The 20,709-nt window shown below is 50.3% G+C and overlaps 1 protein-coding gene across 2 annotated transcripts; it reads right to left on the minus strand.

Moving 5' to 3' along the window:
- Positions 1–122: 122 nt before the first annotated feature.
- shisal1b (shisa like 1b) lies at positions 123–13,585 on the minus strand. Of its 2 annotated transcripts, XM_086149415.1 has the most exons (4): positions 13,432–13,585; positions 10,558–10,771; positions 7,730–8,023; positions 123–3,913 (listed from the first exon to the last, which is right to left on the minus strand). In XM_086149415.1, coding segments are annotated over exons 1-4 (576 nt in total). In that variant the 5' UTR covers positions 13,499–13,585; the 3' UTR covers positions 123–3,912. The 2 variants fall into 2 exon arrangements, with proteins under 2 accessions (XP_086005541.1, XP_086005540.1); XM_086149414.1 differs by lacking the exon at positions 123–3,913 and having other exon boundaries at positions 7,726–8,023.
- Between the last annotated feature and the right edge of the window lie 7,124 nt (positions 13,586–20,709).

The following is a 20,709-nucleotide window of genomic DNA, read 5'->3' on the forward strand; positions in this document are numbered from 1 at the left end:
CTCGCATCAGCTACCTCGTCCTGGATGAAAGTACTCGTGTACAAACTGTGGGTGAGATGAACTGATGTGTTATGGCATCGCGATAACCCGTTAGCGCAGGAAGGACCACAACGCCACGGGAGTTAGACACGCTGGAAAAGATAGAACTTTATTTCTCCCTGTGGCGACAATACAAAGTCAACAAGTGCAATAACAATCGGAAAAAACGGTACCGGACATCCCATCTAGCAGGAAACACGTACCTTAGACAGAACGCCACCGCCATCACCACCGCCACCGCCCGCCCCCGAACGTGAGGTATCAACCGCGACAAAGCTCCCGCGCTGGGCATTCAACTGTAAGGCCACTGTTACCATGACGACCTGGATAGACAGATGCGTGTGCCCCCCATCCCATCATTCCTTTTTTTTTTGGAGCCAGTTGGAGGAGTCAAGGGGCAATTAGGACCCTGCTACTCTTTGTTTTCCCTTGGAAAGACCATTGTTTTTATAATAATAATAATGATGATATATTAAATATATTTTATAACAATAATAATAATGATGATAATAACAATAATATATATATATATAAAATATTATATTATATATTATAATATTATTATTATATAATTATAATATATTATTATTATTATTATTATTATTAATAATATTATAATAATGTATAATAATAATAATAATAATACTTACTATTATTATTATTATTATTATTATTATTATTATTATCATTATTATTGTGCGGTCAATGAGAGTGGACAATCCTTGCCTTGCTAAGACGTCCCAGATGCAGAGGGGTGACCCCGCCCTCCACCCCCCAACCAACCTGGCATCTAATTAAAATGGTTTCTCTAAAACCAGAAAGAACCCCCCTTCCGTCCCCGTTGGCCCCTGGGGATGGGGATGTGGCTGGAGAGCGAGCGAACAAGGCCGCAATTTGGAGCCGGAGCCGATCCCCCCCGGGTCAATTATCTCTGGCGGATAGAAAAAAAAAAGCTCCGCCTGCTTTTTGAAGAGTTGTGGCGCCGGGCAGATCGCAGGGACAACTGCAATTAAAGCTCAACTACCGGGATTTAATTGCGCCAACGACTCAGCAAATGTGAATATTATTGCTGATAACGAAGGGTGGCTCTGACAGGCCCCCCGCTCGGAGCGCCCCTCGGGTCCGGCCTCATTTGGAGGAGCTATTTATAGCGTTTGGCGTCTCCAGCTGGACAATCGCGGAGACTCGTTCCAGCGGAACCGTTCGCGGCGGTCAAGACAGCGTTTTTTTGGACGAAATCTTTAAGAATATCCGGAGTACCGAAACACCTGGCTTCCAGAGCTTCCTTCTTCTTCCCGTCCCCAGCACACGTCCCAAACATCTCCTCGATTAGCTTCCTGTCTGTTGTAGTTCCTAGTAGCACCTCCTCATCACTCACCAAGTATTCCCCATCTTTCACTTCAAACCACCCTCAAACGCTTCTTCAAGATGTCAACAAGGGGCCAACGGAACATTTCCGTTCATCCTGGTCTTCTGAGATGCTCACTGGGTTCACGGTCCCCAACAAACACCTGTCCAGGCAACTCATGGCTCTTCAGCGTTGTTGATGAAGATGAATTGTGATACTCTAACATTAGCTGCTAATGTTAGCCTTGCTAAGTTGTGTTACCCTGGTCCCCTTGTTGGTCGCTAGCTGATTCCCGTTAAAATAAGTATATTTTTTGGTAGGTACTACACACACCTGAAACCCCCTTTGAGGATACAAAAGGTGAACTGATGAGTCCCGACAGACGGACCTCCGTCACAATCCAATCGTCCAGAAAACTCGACATTTTATATTGACTGCCATGACGTAAGCCAATCAGTTGCCTGAGTTTTTTCTTCAATGGCAATACTAGTGTTCTGTTCCATTAGCATAAGCTAACACGGGACACTGGCGCTCTCCAGCTTCACACTCCCTGAAATAACTAAGTTATAAGGGTCAGCAAGAGTACAAGCAACTGCCTGGTCTTCTTCACTCCCCTTGGCACATTAGCTCATTAGCAGGCATCTGTGATGCTCCACTCCTGTGAGACTAAAAGTGAAACGCTAACTTCCCTAGCATGAGGAACCTAATGATTTGTGGGCCCACAGTCATTCTGTGAATAGAAACAGCAAGGGAGCTCAGACTTATGGCGGGTAGCTCTGAGGCGAGCCGCTAATCTTTCCTCTGTGCGGTGACTCAATGTCGCCTCTTCAGGCGCGACGCTGTAATTACTTCGCTAGCACCTTTCAAAATCATTGAACTGAAATTGTAAACTGCACTTATAAAAGGTGCAAAGTGGCCAAAAGTTTATTCCGGCATGTCCATCGGCTGATTGGAAAACTCCGCGGACGTTTAATCGTAGCGATCAAGTTGTCATAAACAGGATGTAAAGCTTTTGTGCCGGGGTTGTCAAGACAACCGCACGTACTGAATGCAAAGTGGTAACCGTCTTGGTTTAAGCTGTCAGCTAAAAAAACCCCGCAAGAAAAGGTGGAAAGTGACAGCGTCTTGAAATCCTTGGCCATATCTTGCACGGTGAAGACCAATGGCTTCTTGGAGCAGATATCGGAAAGGTGCGTCAGAAGAAGAAGTAGGCTGTACCGTTGGGGCCGTCTGACACCTTCCCCGACGGGAGCTAATTATCCAGGCAGGAAGGTCTCACCGGCTTCCCCGTCTTGCCGAATGTAAAGCTTTGGCGTTCCACCCCGGTGAATACCCGGCTCGCCATGCGTTGCCCTCTCTGACTTCTGCAGGCCACATCGTCCCTCTTATTAAGCTACTGTACATTATTGCTGACTCTGGGTGGGGGCGATGGGGGAGGTGGTGGTGGTGCGGAGGGGTTTTTGATGCTCTGTATTTTATTCCTATTAATCTATGGTTGCTTCTCATTGCTCTACCGGCATGGGATGCTAAGGACTTTGTACAAAGAAACCAAATGGATATTCTATTTAGCATCATATTGCTACTTGAGCTGTGCCGTTGCCCAGGCAACCAACACACATTAGCCCCGGTACGTAACGGTTTCAGGGTCGCCATGGTTTTGATGCGTGACATAGCCTCCGGTTCAGTGTTGGGGTGAAGGTGTCCCTGATCCTCCTTAATGCTTTGGGCGAAACATCTTGTCGGGAGCAAAGACCCTTTTGTTATTACTGGCGCTACCACGATAAGAAATCAAGATAAACCCTAATTTAAAAACCCTCAGGTCTACATTAGTATGGCGTTATGTCCTCGTCAGACACGTCACGATAAAGACAAACCACTGGCTCTGCAGAAAAAGACTGGACCCATAAGAGTTCATAAAGACGTTTTTCTACATGGCCGCAGATACAAGTCGGACTGGACTCGGCAAGAAACGAAACTACTCTACGCGACGGTGCTCGGCGCCGTCCTAAGCGGCCGCGTCCCCCAAAATGTAAACCACCCATATATGTCTCTGACTAGTTCACATAAATAAATCACCAGATAGATCACCCACGACTGTGTCTAACTGCTACCAAACACAAACCGACACAGCAGTGTAATAAACATCTGAAGTCTAGAAAGAGGAGCTTTAGAAAAAAAACAAAAAAAACAAACAAGCACGCCATCACAGGTACAGTCCGTCCGGCTCAGCTCGGATTTGTTTGGGATACCCCCGGACTTGGCAGCCGTTCCTGAAAGGACGCCCAGGAGCCTTCTGGTTCTCCTCGTGGCTCGCTTCTGCTTTGACATGTCCACCGAGTCGGTCCTCCAGTGTTGTGCTCAGGTGGGAGGGGGCAGTAGTACCGCGCAGTGACTCCTACAATATGGCTACCCCGGTGGGGTCATGTCTGTAGTCCAGAGGTCGGTCCTCTTTGTCGCGTAAGGAAACAATGTGTTGCTACTCTTCTTTTTGTTTGTATTGTTGTTTTGTCCACTTGCAGCTTCACTCTGTCCAGAGGAGAAGAAACCCAAGGTTAGCGCGTTAGCGAGTTTCAGCTCGATGCTCAGACAGGGCTTTTACCGAGAAAACATCCGACAAAGACGACACACTTACGAGGAGGCAAGCGCATCGGACCAACCAATAAAGGCAAGAACACACACTCTGACAAATGAAGCTGCCACAGAAACAACAGCATCCTTCTCTGCTAGCATGACATTAACTAGCTTTAAGTTAACGCTACACTGCTATTATTAGCAAGAGATCATTTATCCCTGTCCATCCCAACCCTCAAACCCCCTCTGTCTCCATCACACATCTGCTTTCCTTCTCACTCTGTCCCTCCTTCTACCCCAACCAGTCGAGGCAGAAGGCCGCCCACATTGGGGGAATGTTGGGTTTCTATAGATCATCCTGAAGGGTGTGGTCAAGACCTGCTCCACATGGAAGGATTCATCAGACGACTGGGTTGTGATTGGGTGCCAATTTAATATAGCGATGGTTGTTCCAGTGGACATTAGACCAGATGGGAAATGGTCTCCACCATCCCCCATTCTTACACACCCACTTCCATACTGATGGCAGCAGAGCAGGCGAGTGAGGCGCTAGCATGACCACAGCGCAGGAGGAGCCGCCACCAGCTGCACCGGCCGAACCCCAGCCGCCCCGCCACGGATCAAATTATGACAAAATTAGTCATTTAATGAGGTTGTGACCCTTAAAATATTTATCCGCTGATCTTGCAGCTCCTCATTTGCAAATGCCAGCCGGCTGGAGTTCATCCCGGGCCGGTGTTCGTCACGTGATGACACAATTACGCCGTCTATCCGTCGGGTCAGCTCGGATTCCACGCCGTTCCTGTTCATCTGGGGACATCCTTCTAGTCAAAAACAACCAACCTTCTCACTTGAGAGCGGCCAAGCTAGGTCCACGCTCCTGGTCCCCCAAGAGAAGGTCAGTGTCGGGTACAAAAAAACAAGGAGCCCAATTTGTCAAATGCTCAAAGAGGTCCATGGTTTGCTGCCGAAAGAAACGCGAGGTATTCCTGATGTTGTACGTCCGTAACCACGTCCCTCCTCATGCGTGTTCACCTCAGATCTCAAGAACGGCCTCTTCGCCATCAGGTGAAACATCCATCAAAGTCTGTTGCGCTTCAAAGTGGAATTTTCGAGTGAAATATAATTAGAGGCAGATAACAAAAAAAAAAAAATCCAGCCGCCGCATTTAATAAAGTCTTAAAACAGGAATATCATCGGAGTCCAATATCCGGGATCAGTAACTGAAGGGATGGAACATGATTAAAGTGCCGGCTCCAGAGTCACTTTCGATCAGGAGTGGAGACCAGACCGGCGTTGGACCGACGACACCAAACACTCGTCTCCTCGTCCAATAGAATCTGAGACAAATGTGACGGGACTGAGAGGAGGAGGACATCCAATGATATACCGCCACGCCCCAACCATTCATTCATTCATTACTTTACTACTTGTCCTGTACTCAGGGTCACGGGGGGAGTGGAGCCGACTTAGGCTGTCATTGGTCAAGAGGAAGGGTTCACCCTGGACTTGTCAATCACAAGGCTACAAACGGAGACTTACAACTGTTCACCCTTTCATTCACACGTTGTATCGAGACATAAAAATTTTCATCCTCTCATTTACACCTCTGGATTGGTCTCTAAGGAACTCGGAGCAACCCAATCAGGGATCTTCTTGCTGTGAGGTGGAGGTGCTAACTACCGCATAACTGTGCCGTCCCCAAACCAAACAGTGTTTCCAAACCAACCCCACACTCTGCACTGCAGGGGACTACCGTCCAGGAACAAGGACTTTAGCCCCATGTGCTGATGGAGGCACCACCGTGGACATTAGGTTGGGCTTACAAGTCACACCAGAAAGTGGTCAACTGATCCAGACTAAAGAGAACTTGTACATGCAGGGTTTGACGTACATCCCAAAATGGGCATCTTGGTCGAACCCCCTGGTTTATAGATGGTACCGTCTCCGTGTTTTCTATCTGCTGCACAAGGAAGAGGTGAACGAAAGGGAAGTAATGTTCTCAGCGGGCCCCCCCCATCCTGGACCCCCTACAAGGCACGTACCCCCTCTGCTCACGTAGCACTACACTAAGAAGCATTCGTGCGATGGCGGGGAAATGGCCTCATACTTGGACCATGCGGCTAGGATTCCTGCGCCGCTGTGTAAGAGGGCTGTTTTTAGACGCTTCGTTCACATTTGGCCCGCAGATGTTCCACCGAGCTTCTCCCGAGTCCCTGGGCTCACTCCTTTCACAAGCTCCCAGGAGGCATGGCTTGATCTACTGCCAGGAGGCCACAAGTATGTCTGAAGAACATTGTATTGTGTTGCTATTGTATTGTATCATCTTGGTTATTAGTTTGTAGCTGTTAGCATTACTGTTGTTGATGTCTCTATCCCACTAATGCTTTCTAGCTCTCTCTGGTCGAGGCAGAAGGCGGCATTCATTGAGCTGGCACCTATCGACCGATCTGTTGCTGCCCGGTCGATGGCAGCGTCTCCTCGCCGCTGTTGCCCAGGACTCGTACCTTGAGAACCGGCTCCTTCCCTGCCTTTATGGTACGTTCTTCATCGGAAGGAAGCCATTCATGCAAACAGCCGAAAGGAAGGAATTATCATAACTCAGCGCAGCCTCATTTTCTTGGCCCACTTTCGTCGGCCATCATTTTCCCCTTAAAGAAGTGCCATCTTTTTTTTTTTCCACGGCTGCCGTCAGGGGTCGACCTCGGCAGCCGAGGATGGATGGATCCTGTCGGCTAAACATCTAATAAGGAGGCCCCGGCTTCGTTACCCGCCCAGAAGAGAGTCCAGCTTCTGCAAGCCGTTAGTCAAAACCCATGACGGAGACCTGGGGCCTCATACCTGGGGCAGGATGACGGATTGGATGCGTAAAGAATGAGGGGTTTGCCCAGGTTGGGGCTCAATGTCTGCTGGGAGGAAGGACGTAAAAATTTCAGCGTCTCATAACGAGCGGCCCAGCAGGTGCCCCTGTGAGAGTTACCATGACGATTCGGATGGGGGACTTAGAAGTATGCTTGAAATATTCTGCTGGCTCGTTCCGCGGCGGCAAGTAAACATTGAGGAGACAGTGGGGTACATGACCTCTAATGGATTGTCAACTGCTTGAGCAGTTTGGCTTGTCCTTGTCACACCAAGCCTTACAACTATTCTCTCTTCCACACATCATAGGGAGATACAACCATTCATCCTTTCATTCACACCTCGTATTGAGACACACAACTGTTCCCTTAAGTCAGGGGTGGGCAAACTACGGTCCGCGGGCCACATCCGGCCCGTTGGTCTTTTTAATCCGGCCCGCAAAGATTGGTACAGAATTCATACTTGATGTGAATGATTGAATGATTGGATCAAAGAATGTGGCAGCTCAAACAGCAGATTATTTTATTTTTGGAGAATTTTCCTGAGTTGAATGACACGGATTGGCTTTGTGATTTAGCCTTTACTATGCACAGGGCATGAAATGCAAGTAAACATCAGAGCCTTCGAAACCATGCTGGTCAAAGCAAATAAAAGATGAGTCCCAAATGTGCTGTTAACAAATGCATTTTTTTTTCTTTTTTTGAATGTATTGTATCTTGTGCTGACCCGGCCCACCTGTCAAATTTTAAAAGTCAATGCGGCCCCTGAGCCAAAAAGTTTGCCCAACCCTACCTTAAGTCATCGCGAGACTTACAACCATTTGCCCTGTTGTCCATGCCTGCGGACAATCAGATGCCCCGTGGATGTTCGAGACTGTGTGGATCCAGGAGGAGGAGGAGGAGGTGGACTCACCATGCGCTGGAAGTGTTGGAGGGCAGCAGGGTGGGGCTGTGGCTCTCCCCCCGCAGGCTGTGTCTGGGCTGGTAGTGGCCAGGGACCACCGCCGGGGCCTCGGCCTCCTCCGCCGCCGCCGACCGGTGCCACTGGCTCCGGGCCTTCTGCAGCCAGCGGCCCCCCAGGCCCCATTTCTCCAGGTACACCCGGCACAGCTCGTAGTTTATGGCCGAGTAGTAGAGGAAGTCCAGCGCCAGCAGCACCATGACGAAGAATCCGTAAATCCACACCCCGATCAGGGCGGTGTAGTTACTGCCCGGGGTAAACAGGGAAGGACGTGACAGGGTGAACGGAGTAAAAAAAAAACAGTAACAGGCGTTAATAAACGTTACTACACTCTTGTTACGCTGTAATAACGTCTTTCGATGTTAATGGCGATGCAATGGCGATTAATACGCTGATGATACCGTCCTTCGACGTTTTGTTTGGAGAAGCAAAACGACCCAGAAAATGTGTTATTGCTAAGTAGTAGAGATCTACAGCACCGGAGTGAAACGCTTGTTGATCGAGTACCCCTCTGTGCAAATGTGATGTTTATTTCCTGAATAAACAATCTTCCCAAATGAGCGCCTAGCGCCCCCTCAGCTAAACATCTCCCGCTTCCCCCGGTATTTCCATAGCGCTTATTTGTATCGTGGCCCGAGAAGGGGAAGGGGGATTTTTTTTGGAAAGGATCGATCACCACCGCGCAGGACGTTCTCCAGCATTTAAACACGGCTACCTCCGGAGCAGAGCGCAGATGCAATCGATTATCCGTCCGGATCCGCTCTGGCTCGCTCTTCTCCAGTAGGACGCTCTGCAACAAAGCTCTGACCCGTGAAAGCCGGCGAGGAGAGAAAGACCGGCTTCCACCTCAGATAGGATTTCACAGAATGCAGAGTCACTGCAGATTTAACCCCTTCTGTCCCAACCTGGGCTCATCTCACCTCACTCTAGTGTAAACCCCTGGTGGTGCAGCTAGTTAGCGTCCTACAGACGGCCTTCTGCATGGAGTCTCCATGTTCTCCATGTCTGAGGGGGCAGTAGTTGTATGTTGCTATTCAACATGCGCATGAGTGACTGTTTGCATGTTTCTATGTCATGTGACCTAACGAGTCCCCGGGATTGGCTGCTCCAGGGTGAGCCCCCGCCCCCCCTTCCGACTGCAGGATATTTGTTACAGATAATGAACGTATACCCGGGGGTGAGGCTGGTGTGCAGAGCTGAAATCAAGCGTATTAAACTCAGTGAAAATTGTACGACCGGTTTTGATTTAAGGTGTAATTTCTTTTTCAGCACAGAGTAAACAAATCCACCTGTATGAAGCCTCCCCCCCTACCGCTTCAGTCAGTATTATTATCTATTTATTACTCCATTACCGTGATTGCATCGCTCCCCTCGGCTGGAGGGTTCCTCCATCCCTTCATCTGTGAATTCATGATTAGGACATTAAACGCCAATCAAAACAAACTCAGCACGCTCTGGATGCAGGCTCGGCAGGCGCGGCCTTCTGCCTCGAACGGCTGGGCTACAAATAGGGGGTTTGAGGGTTGGGAATGACAGGCACCACGGATCTATTTCTGCTAATAGCAGTAGTGCTAACAGTTACATGCTAATGGCTGAAATGGCACAATAATAGCTGAAATATTACGAAAGAAATAAAAATGGACGCCTAGCGAGATGTCACGGTAGATCAAGCCTGACTCGGGAGAAGGTAACTATCATGTGTGGATGGGATAGGAAGACTGGGTGGTTTGAGAGGGATGCATTATGGGATATCGCTTAGCAGACTGAGCCTATGCTAGGCTAATGCTAATGAGCTTCCTCAAAAAGGGAGGTTTTAAACCCCTGCTTAAAACCGAGGCGCTGTCCGCAGACATGTGCAACCCCTGACTGCGCTGTGTTAGCGGTCATGCTAACAGAAGGTAATCCAGATGCAGCTTGGATCCGTAGAGCTAAAATGGGCTAACTTGCATGGTGTAAACCATCATCCCCTCCTACGCAACCAGTGAGCCTGGATGAGAGCAGGTCCCCACAGGCTACATGGCAAAAGCGGAAATATCATAACCTGCTGCGGGCGGTGTGGAGGAGCTGTGCGAGGGGCATGCTGGGAGGGCGTTCATGCCGAGAGCTGTGTTTTTGTTCCCAAGCCCTCCCACAGAGGCGCTTCCGCAGACCAGGAGGCCCATCTGTCCGCGGCCTTTACACCTCCTAAAGCCTCCACCCAGCAAGGGGTGAACGTGTCTTTGTTTTCCTGCGTCCCGCCGCTGACGAAAGGTCATGCCCAAAGTTGCCTGGAAGGATTTTGAGGAATCATCGCGGTGACAGTGAAGACGGCGGACGTCATTGCCCTGGGGAATACATACCTAGCCCAGGTAGCTAGCCTAGCCTAGCCTAGCTCGCCAACAGTTTGTTGGCTTCTTCCTTGCTTCTTCTTCTGGTTTCCAATCACCTGCCTATATCTAAACCATAACCGACTGGTTCTCAGGGAGCGTGGCCACCGTTGTGACATCTTTCATGAATATTAAAGCTATTACTGTAGCATTTTAGCGAGCGGCATGTATCCACTAACAGGTCATTTGTGGCTGTCCTGCCCATTCCCCCTCCATCTCTGTTACACTTTTTCTTTCTACCCCAGTCGGTCGAGGCAGAAGGTCGCCCACATTGAGCTGGGATCTCAAGTGCAACCTCATCTTACAACCATTTGAGCTCCGGAAAGGGGAACATCTAGCACTGCGACACACATCTATCCGCTACATCAACAGGACGTTAGAATAGTTTTCCCGATCCCTGGTCAAATCACTTACTTGTGTGCGTAACCGTCTGAGTTTGTGGTGAGATTGACCTGCATGACCATCTGGAACTCTGTCTCGTTGCAGCAGTACTTGAAGACGGTGTTGTTGTGATGGCAGCAGAACATGTAGGTCTTGTTATCGGAGAGGCGCGGGCAGTGGAAGCCGGAGTGGTAGCGCCCCTTGTGGTCAGAGTAGGGTTCGCACACCCGGTAGTGGGCTGAAAGGGCTGCGGCGGCAAAGGAAAGAGCACTGTTATACTCGGAACCCGACAACAAAAACTGGGGCGACGGACGGAGCTGAAATGAGATTCTTTGTCCGCGGCCCCTGTCTGGGAACCACTTTTCAGCATGCCAGAGAATGGTTCCACGACAACTGGAAAATAATCCACGACGCAAGGGACAAAGGGTTTCTGCTGAAAGGAACACCTCCAGAACCCTGAGGTACTTCCGTCTGTTTGCGCTTCTGACTGTACCGGATTATTTGATTAGGGTCGAACCCCAGCAGTATGATGTGATAAAATTGCTATTACCTTGCAATGTCATTGTATTGACTGAAATTGTCATCGCAGACATCGACTGCATGGGACTAACAATACCAGATTAGTAATTCTTTAATCACTTTGAGGAGTCTTGATAATGGCCACGATGCACTTCTACCCTCTATCGTGGGTTTGACGGATAGCGGGAGCTTCAAAACAGGATCTGCCACCGCAAGAAGGTGAGCTACTTTTTTTTTTTTTTTTTTAAAAGCCGGTTATATCACCATGGCAACTTCTGCAACCAACCTCTGGTGCATTTTAGAGACGAGGCGTCTATCACCTGCATGGATTTGAAGTCTACGCTGCCTGAAGGGATGGAGAAGGAGAATGAGAACGCTTTTGCGATGGATGAAAACGGAAGCATAAGGAAACCGGCTCCGGAGCGCAGAGATTTGAAAATGCCTCCGTCTCTGTCTCCATGGAGACGGGGAAAATGCAAAACGAGCGTGCTCACTACGGTTGTAGTTACTTGCTATGCATAGTTGGGTCGACCAGAACAACAATGGCCACTCGGGAGTTCTGCTCGCGCTCCTCGCTCTGTCGACCCTTGCGGTGCTTCTTCAGCAAAGTGTGGATCCACATCATCCCGAGGTAGTTCGGGTGACCGGAAGCAGTAACTGCATTGCATTGTCGGTCCGTACGAGTACTCCTTTGTTGACACTCGCTGTAGGACCTACATTTGTATGCCGCCAAGACAGGTAGCATCTCCACGCAGCTACTAATGGCCTAGCATGTGTGCTACAGCTTTCATGGTGTCTTCTACAGTTTGGCGTGCACAGAGGTGATCGACCGGCCAAGAAATGGAGCATTCCCGTGTACACGGGGCCTGAGGAGGGTCGGGACCCTGGATCCTCCGGACCCTGACCCAGGAGAAGGGCTGCAATCAGATCTGCTTCAAGGTGACTGATCTCAGCAGGATCTGTTCGCCACTTCCCGGATGTAACGCGATTCACTATCCAGTCGTACCCGCTGTCATTGCTGAGTGGGCGAAAGGGAACTCTTATCGCCGCCGCCGCCGATGCCAGAGCGGCTGAGTCAACCGACTGAAGGAAAAATAAATATTTAAATAAAACATTGGGATACCGACCTTAAGATTTAAGCTGCGCGCTACATACAGTGAATTAATTCTCAGCTGCGCCGTGAATTAAAGATACCGCTGATTAGCATTTGAAAAGAGGGAGCGCTCTCCCGCTAGCTTCCCGTCCGCCGGCCTCGTTCGGCTCCGGGACGGACGGAAGGATTAGACGTCAAGGGCGTCTTTTATGGAGGCAGGAGTCTCTGGGTGTGACCTTCACATCGGCGTTACGAAGTTGGGAGCGGGTCCAAGAGGCCGTACAATTAGCTCAGGTTATTTCCGGACCATAAATCCGCGAGCATAAAGGAGGGTCAGCGGCCGCGGCGAGGAGGGGCCGCCGCGCTCATCGTCGAAAGTGCACGTTAAAGATTTTCCTTTCCTTTTAAATCATCCGACAGGTTTTAAAGGTGAGTATTCCACAGAGGTCCGGGGGAGGCTCTTCAGATGAGCGGCCTGGGAATCGCACTCGCAACCCGCCCTCTTTCTGTCACACCCTTTGAAACTTTGGCGATTCGGTTGCACCGAAAAACCCCCTCCTCCCTCTCGTTCTTGCATGAGGACACCCCATAATTCACAGAACCGCGGTAACATTCATAACTCATGCGGAGGAGTCTGTTTCAGATCACAAACAAAGATGCTGTCAGATCCCCGGACAGCATGACTCCATGTTCTCCTGGCCGGGTTCTCTGCATTCTCTCAATGTTCTCCTGCCTTGGTTCTCACCAGGTTAGTTGATGGTGGGTCATCTCGATGTGTGGTCCTGTGATTGAGGTCAAAGGTTAAATTCCCCTATTCGCGCCGCCGCCGAATGATTGTATGAGCGAGCGATGGGCGGGACCTGGTGTCCTTGCAAAAAGAACCTAACAAATGCAGTGTTTAATGGAACGTGTCTGTTTGGACGACTTTGACTCGTGCGCCGGGAAGTTTTTTTCGCACGCGTTTGAGTGTCTTTTTAGGACATTCCCTGCCAACTCCTGGTGCGTCAGTAAATATTTGCAGTCCCCCGACTCTGCTTGTGTCCTCCGGCCATCGGACGAGCTGCTATCCTCCGGCCTCGCTTGCCGTCCCCGTCCCCGGAGAGGCTTGTTTACTCGGGTAAATGGCACACGAGGATGACTCCATTAAAGTAAAAAAAAAAAAAGGCGAGACATTTGCGGACGGTAAACCGGCCCTATCGCATCCGGCGTCGATAACGTCTGCCGGGAACGTCCCGGAATGAGAGCGGCTGAACTTTGGCGGACTCACTGATAAGCACACACTGAACAGAGCAGACCTGCGGTGGACAGCAGGAGGAAGATGACCGTCAGGACATTGAAGGACTGCCGGCTGGTGATAGTCATCTTCCCGTCCGCATGTGGGAAAGGGAGGCACAGCTTCAGCTGGATGTGGGCATCGTCCGCTCGCCCGGACGCCTCTCACATGGCGGCTGCCGGGGGGTCGGGGGGAGGGGGGGGAGCTCCTGATGGGAACAAGACAAGCAGAAAGAGGGGAGATTAAGCTATTTGATTCCAGCTTCCGGAAGGCTCTACTTCTCCAAATCGGTCCCCTTCGCTTTCTGGAACGGGGCGACTCTAATTGGCGGCGCTGATGCTCAGGGTTGTTATTCTCCACCGAAAAACAAGAGGAGACTGTAGTTAATCTGCTTTTGCTTTATGAAACATGTCAACTTTATGGCTCTACGTCTTGTATATCCGCGATACAATGCACCTAACGAGCAACTGCGATGCACTCGATTGGAACACTTTCACAAATTAGTATTTAGCTCCGCCAAAGAGGCTGCGTGATTGAATTGGGAATTGTTTGCAAGTCTTAAAGCTGCAGGGTACCGGCACACAGGCTTCTAGCGGTGGTACAGCTTTGCCCAGGAAAGAAAAGATGGATTTGACCTTTAACTACAGGGAACAACTGCTCATGTACGTCTTACGAGATGTTCTATGTATCATTACAAATTCAACCCCCAAAAAATGCAAATGTACATGACTATCAACTGATTGATGGGGTCCAAAAAAAACTCAAAGAGGCGTCTCATATCGAGGAACCCCGAACCTGAAACCACCCATTAATCTTCATTCGTCATCTCCGTCGCTTATCCTGCGCTCGGTGTCGCGGCGGTGCCGGAGCCGGCTGTGATTGGGCGAGATCTGGACCAATCACAGGGCACGTAAGAGACCTGTCGTTCACACATCCGGACAAATTAATGCCATGCCGACACGGGAGGTACATGGAGACGCCTCAATTGGGGATCTTCTCGCTGCGAGGCGGAAGCGCTAACCTGTACTTTGGAAAATGGCTGCTGTTTTTTTTTGCAAGATATTCCATTAATTATGCTCAACCTGCCCCAAGTAGCTTCGACAGCAGAACTCCCAGGGAGCAGTTTGCCAGCAAATGATGCATCATAGGGGACGGTCAGTCCCTCCTATCAGACCCGGCGGTGATAAGTGAGATTAATGTGGTTGCAGTAAATTACAGTCCCGCTGACGTCCGTGTTGTTTTAATGGAACCCGAGGAAGGTGCGCGCAAATGTCCCCGGACGCTGAATTACACCACCGCCATGTTTATCGTAATTTAATCCAAACTCATTTGCATTGGGAATTGGCTGAGGTGAAGAACGCCGGAGGGCGTAGCGCTGCGGCGCCGCGATACTCGCCATGGATCAGTGTCATCCCATAATGTGATTAATTTCATTACCCTTACGAATGGCCTCCACTCATAGACCTACCTCATGCTGAATTGTATTCATGCATTGGGGGTTCAGGGTCTCGGACGTGCGGACGGCAGGAGCTGGGAATCGAACCGCCGGCCTTCTATCTGAGTCACCGCCGCCCCGAACACACAGCGGTTAAGACAGGAAGTTGAGGGTTATAAATCATTGTGTATCAACGGAAAGGGCGAAGTGAGGCTTAATCGAATCGTGCACCGATGTCGTAATCCGATCGCTCGCTAGCGTTTCCTCTTCAATTACATGACCGTGTTCTTTCCACAAGGCCTCTCGAGCCACTTTTGTGCAAGGAACATCTTCTCTGTAGAGACGGTATAAAACCAGAATCCTGAATTATTGAGGAGCCGACGGCAGCTGACAGCAGAGATCTTAAAGGACACGGAGTTCCGTCACTTTTCCCGGCGATCGAGTCGAATGTAGCGACGGACCACATCCTGAATTATTTGCCCGCGCTCTTCGGGTTTGACCGCAGGGCCGCGGTCGCCGTCGAGTCAAGAGAAAAAAAAAACCCTCCAGCCGAAAGTTGTCGTTTACCTGAGACGAATTGTTTAACTAGATCCGCTTTCCTGTCAGCTACCCTCGGAAGCAGAGGCATAAAAGATGTTAATGAGCTACATCTGGTGCATCATAATTACAGATTACACAGCGGTAGATATATTTTCACGGAGTTGGATCAATAACGGCCTCAAGGAGAACGTTTAGTGTGTTGATTGTTAGCCGCACCAGAGCCCCGTGTTGTTTTCAGCCCCCCGGCTTCCACCGACGCACAGCTAATTGCCGCGATACGGTGCTGAACCTTGACACGAGCGGATGCTCAAATATGGCGGAAACACTTGAGGAATTACCCGCCGCTCTGACACCTTTGAGCGCTGAGCCAATTAAAGCGAAAGGAAGGGTATGCTTGCTGTGCCCAGACAGCCGGGTGAAGTCGGCCCTTTAAGGTCTTCGCAAGTGGGTTCCGGACTTTTCCTCCCAAACTAAAATCACCCATGTTTTCATCTGGCCGTACCGCAGTCAGCAGAAACGTATTTCGTCACAGGCCGGTCGGGGTATTATACGAAAGAAAAACACGAGGGTACATTAGCAGAGTGCTCGCCGTGCTGATGAGCGTAGATGGAATTTCACTCTGCCGGTTCTCAGAACCGATTCTGTTCTCACCGTTGACTCTGACTGACGTGAGACAAGAGAAACGGCGTAATGGGGTTTGATGGAGCAGCCCAAAGGGAAGGAAGAAAAGGTCAGTGCCGTCCGACGCTGTAACCCCTGCATTCCTCGCGAGTGCATTTCTTCTCTTTAATAGTCGAAGCATCCGATTGGACGAGAGGAGGTGTCATTAAGCAGGGGGCACTTAACGACAGTATCGCTCTTCGGTATCGACAAGGTCTGGTTGTGGGGGTGGATGTAGCTTCAGGGCACGGAACGGCCTAGAGAGGAGTATCGGGTGACGGCGGGGATTATTGGAAATACCGTCCGGCGGTACCCGGACATCACCCTCGGCGCAAAATGTCATCCCTCGGCCACTTTTTCCTCCGCAGGCAAAATTGAATTTGGAATCAATATCTCTGGAGTCCCTTTCTTGTGACCTGAAAAAAAAAAAACAAAAAAAAAACGACGTAGGCTTCTGTGTGCCGGACAGGGTCTGCTTTCTGTAAACAAACAGAATGAGGCAGCTTGGTGTTTGGGTCATGTCCTACTTCCTGTGCACTCCACCCAGCGCCCCCCCCGCCCCCGCTGCCTTGCCTGAGACAGAAAATGTCAGGCCTTGTGTGTGTGTGTGTGTGTGTGTGAAAGGAACTCCAGTCCACATCCAGATTCAGACACTAAAAGGGGATCCAGATGCCAAAAAGTACGATATTAAACTCCCCGAACCAGCAAATACTTTGTCACCGGCGCAGACGTCTATTTCTTCGAAAGGAGAAGCAAACGCAGAGGCAGTCTGATCTAATCTGAGTGGAGCAAGAGCAGAAAAAAAAGGCAATTCTCAAGAAGAGCCGCTTCCTCTTCTTAAAAGGAGACACGAAAGTGGCGCGTCACGTGATCTGAAATTCTAATCTACTCACACACACACACACACAAACACACACCCTCCAAGATGGATGATCTGCGAGGTCCTGTCTGCCCATACATTGGTGTCAACTGCTGCTGAGATGAAAACCACAGTAGGTGCAAGGACTTCATCAGTGTGATGGTACAAAGCAACCTGAGGATATAAAAGCTCTGCAAAAAAAACTTTGGGAGTCAGCGATGGCTCGAAACCCCGACGCCCAGACGTCCTGCAAGATTTCCTTCGGAGCGTGGCGTCCTTTACAATGGAGGGTGTGGAGAGAGAGCGCGTCGACAGAAGAGAAGAGCCTGTTTGTGTTGGGTTTTAATGCATGTTAGATTAGACAAGCTGTTCCCGGCTCAGGAAACCGGGCACACGGAACCCCAGGAGGCTTGTTAAAGTGGCCTTTTTCTATTTTTTTTTTTTTTCCTTCCCGCCCCTCGATCTTTCTAGTTCTGGTGAGAACATGCGCGGCACGATCAGGGATTCCCATCCACTCAGATACCCCCGACTCCCTTCCTGTCTGTTCTGCGTCACCGAAAAAAAAAAAAAAAAAAAAAAAGGCCTCATGTACAGTATGCCGTTCTCTACCTCCGGAGTCGAATCGTCACGTTGCTTCTTGCGTGAAGGCTCGTTCGCGGCCCGGGAGGCAAACGTGAGAGGTTTACACAACCGAGGCCAACGGTGGGCGCGTGGGGATGCGCGGCGGCGGCGGCGGCGGCGGCGGGTGGAGAACGGGACGTACTGTAAAGCTGATCGGGCGGAAATCACAGACGGAGGGTCTCGCCGCTCAACACTTACATCACATATCACACTTGAGTAAACAGAGGAGGTGGAGAAGCGAATTATGCAAAAAAAAAAAAAAAAAAAAAAAAAAAAAATCAAGCTCCCGGGCAAATAAAATCCATTTGTCCACCTGACTCACCGTTGTTCCAAGTGAGAGGGAGGAAACGAGAAGCGGCCTTCGGCAGCCACCGGGGATCTAACGGCTCGCTTTTTTATCGCGCGACGGCAGGAGACCTAAATGTGTCGGAGGTTTGGCGCAGGGAAAAGTGCAGCGGAAGATTATTATTATTATTTTTTTTTTTTGTGGTCATTTGGAGCTGACATATCTGCGCCTTTTCCTGCCACTGCAGCTTCAAAGCGTGTGACACAGCAGCTACGCCTTCTGCAAATTATTATTTATTTATCTCAGCCTGCTGCGTCTTTCATCCGAGAGACCCTAATAATTGCACAGGCGTAAACTCGACAAAACACGACTCTCTTTCTCCGAGCTGTTTTGTCTTTATTTTTAGATGAAAACATTTAAGCCTCAGACGGCTGTTTATTTTCCCAGCGTACTTATAAGAACGGTGTTTTTTTTTTTTTTTTTTTACCCTCCGAGCCGACACACGCACTCATATCCCCCTCAATTCATGTTCACCTGTATTATCAATCAGCTTAGAATTGGCAAGCGGGGCGGCGCGGCGTAGCAACGGAACTCCCACTTCTCCGGCTAAGTGACGGGATCTAATATCTGCTGTCTGTCGACGGGCCGGCGTCCAAATACCGATCGGTATTCCCGTTGCATCTCCGAGCTCCCTTTGACTGTCATCGTAATAAATTGCGTTTCATTTTCCTGATGACATTACGGCGCCATTGAGGAGCCCCATGGCGCTCCATTAGGATATGAGCCTGCGTTGGGAGATTTACAGCTCAAGATCTAATGACGGGTATGTGGCGTGAAGGGCTGGAATGTGTACGGCACGACTGCCGACGAGTAAAGACCGGAGGCCGGAGGCGCTTAGATGGATCATTTGTAAGTGGACGTGTCAGATGGGATGCGTCAAGAAGAAGCCGAAGACCCGTCCTGCTAATTCCTCGAAAACAACTTGAAATGTTACCGACGCTTCTTTTGTTTGAGTCGTCATCCATGTGCTCACTTCACTTGATGTTAGCATAGTAGTTCAGGAAACAGGGTTAGCGGCGGTTAGCGGCGGTTAGCGGCGGTTAGCGCTTCTGCCTCTATACCATGTTCCATACCGTGTTCGAATGTTGGCCAGTCCAGGGTGGACTCGGCCTCTTGCCCAAGGAGAGTTGGGACAGCCCCCTCCCCCTCCCCGTGACTAGCAGTGCAGGATAAGCCATGTGGATAATGAATGAATGAATGAACCGGCTCCGAAGACCCGGATTCTGTGCTTGGAAATGGCAGACTGCTCACTGCAGATCAGAGGAGTATTTATTAATGTATTCACGAGCGAGGTGGCGGCGGGGCAGCCGACACGCTTCGGCGAGGACGTGAGAGCTGCTGCGAGCTGAAAACGGAGCAGAGCCAAGGCTTTGGCGCAGCGGACAAATAAAGATGTGTCGAGAGGCTGAAATTAGTTTCCTCCGTCAGGGCTGAGGAGAATCTCAAATATCTGGAGGGGGTTCTGGGTAGATGCAGCGCTGAGCCAAGGGGAGTCATGTGACGTGGTTGGGGAATCTGCGCTGGCAGGAGGCCTCGGGTCCACCCGTGGCTGACAGAAAAGGACAAACATTCATTCATTCATCCTGCATCCATGGTCGAAGGGGGTCGGAGCCAATCCCCGCTGTGATTGGGCGACAGGTGGAGTTCACCCTGGATCCATCGCGGGGCCACATGTACAGACATACAACCATTCGCCCTCTCATTCACACATCTGGACAATTTAGCCTCTCTAGTGACCTTCCTGCATGTGTTTGGACCGCGGGGGGAACCCGGAGAACCCAGAGGAACCCCATACAGACATGAGGGAGAACATGGAGACTCCATGCAGAAGGGCCCCCAGTGGCAATCTAGCTACGGACCTTCTTGCCATGAGGAAGAATCGCTGAAATCAACATTTCCAACCCACTAGATGGAGAGTATTGTTGGGGTTTCCTCATCGGTTGATAAACCCTTCTTTCCAGCAGAAGTGCAGTTCCATCGGAACATGTCAGACACTTCAGTGAATCATCTGGTACCCTGGGATCCAGCACTCAAGGACGAGACAAAACTGTAGCGCCAAAGAGGAAGACCTGACTGACGACTCCAGGCGAAGGAAGATACGGATCCCGAACGCAAGCTAGCTGCGCTGATAACAAGACACAGGTGCAGGCCGGCGAGCTGATTGGCTGGGGAGCGGCGCTGATGAGAGCTGATTAATTGACAAGATGCAGATGAACGCAAGCGGGAGAGGATAGAGGTAAATAACAAACCGCCGCTCGACGCGGAACATAACTCCGGGAGAGAACATAACAGGATGCCGCGTGTCATCTCATAAACATCAGTGGTGGCGGGTAACCGTGGCAGGCGGCTGCGATAATCGATTCGAAAAACGCCGTCTAACCCTTCCGTTTTCCGACGACGCCGTCAGATCGGAACGATCGGGACATCAGCGGCCGGAGGGAAACATTGGGGTCTGTCATCACCAGGGGAGGTGACTGACCAGAAGACCCAGATAACGGATACAGGCGGTATCAGGGCCTTCCCTTAGCGTGAGGAGCCAGATGAGGTGGCTACATCTGGAGGTGTTCTGAGACCCAGAACCCCCCGTCAAGGACTGGCAACACCTCGGGACTCCCAGTTGACCGGGAAAAGGGAAGTCTGGGCCTTCGGGCTCTTGGCATGACGCAATTCACGGATGCCGGGAGCATACATGTTGGACATGCAGGGTTCTAGCAGTGCAGTGCTGCATGCCACAAGTTGCAGAGCCCTGCAGATGTAGTCCTTTCCATTCTGCAAACTGACAAAAAAGTGTCTGGTGAGTGAAGGGAGCTAGAGCTTGAGGGCTTCACTGGGCACTTAG

This window comes from Fistularia commersonii, chromosome 7 (assembly GCF_037954325.1).
Source record: "Fistularia commersonii isolate RoL2024-O1a breed Wild chromosome 7, RoL_Fcom_v1.0, whole genome shotgun sequence".
NCBI lineage: Eukaryota > Metazoa > Chordata > Actinopteri > Syngnathiformes > Fistulariidae > Fistularia > Fistularia commersonii.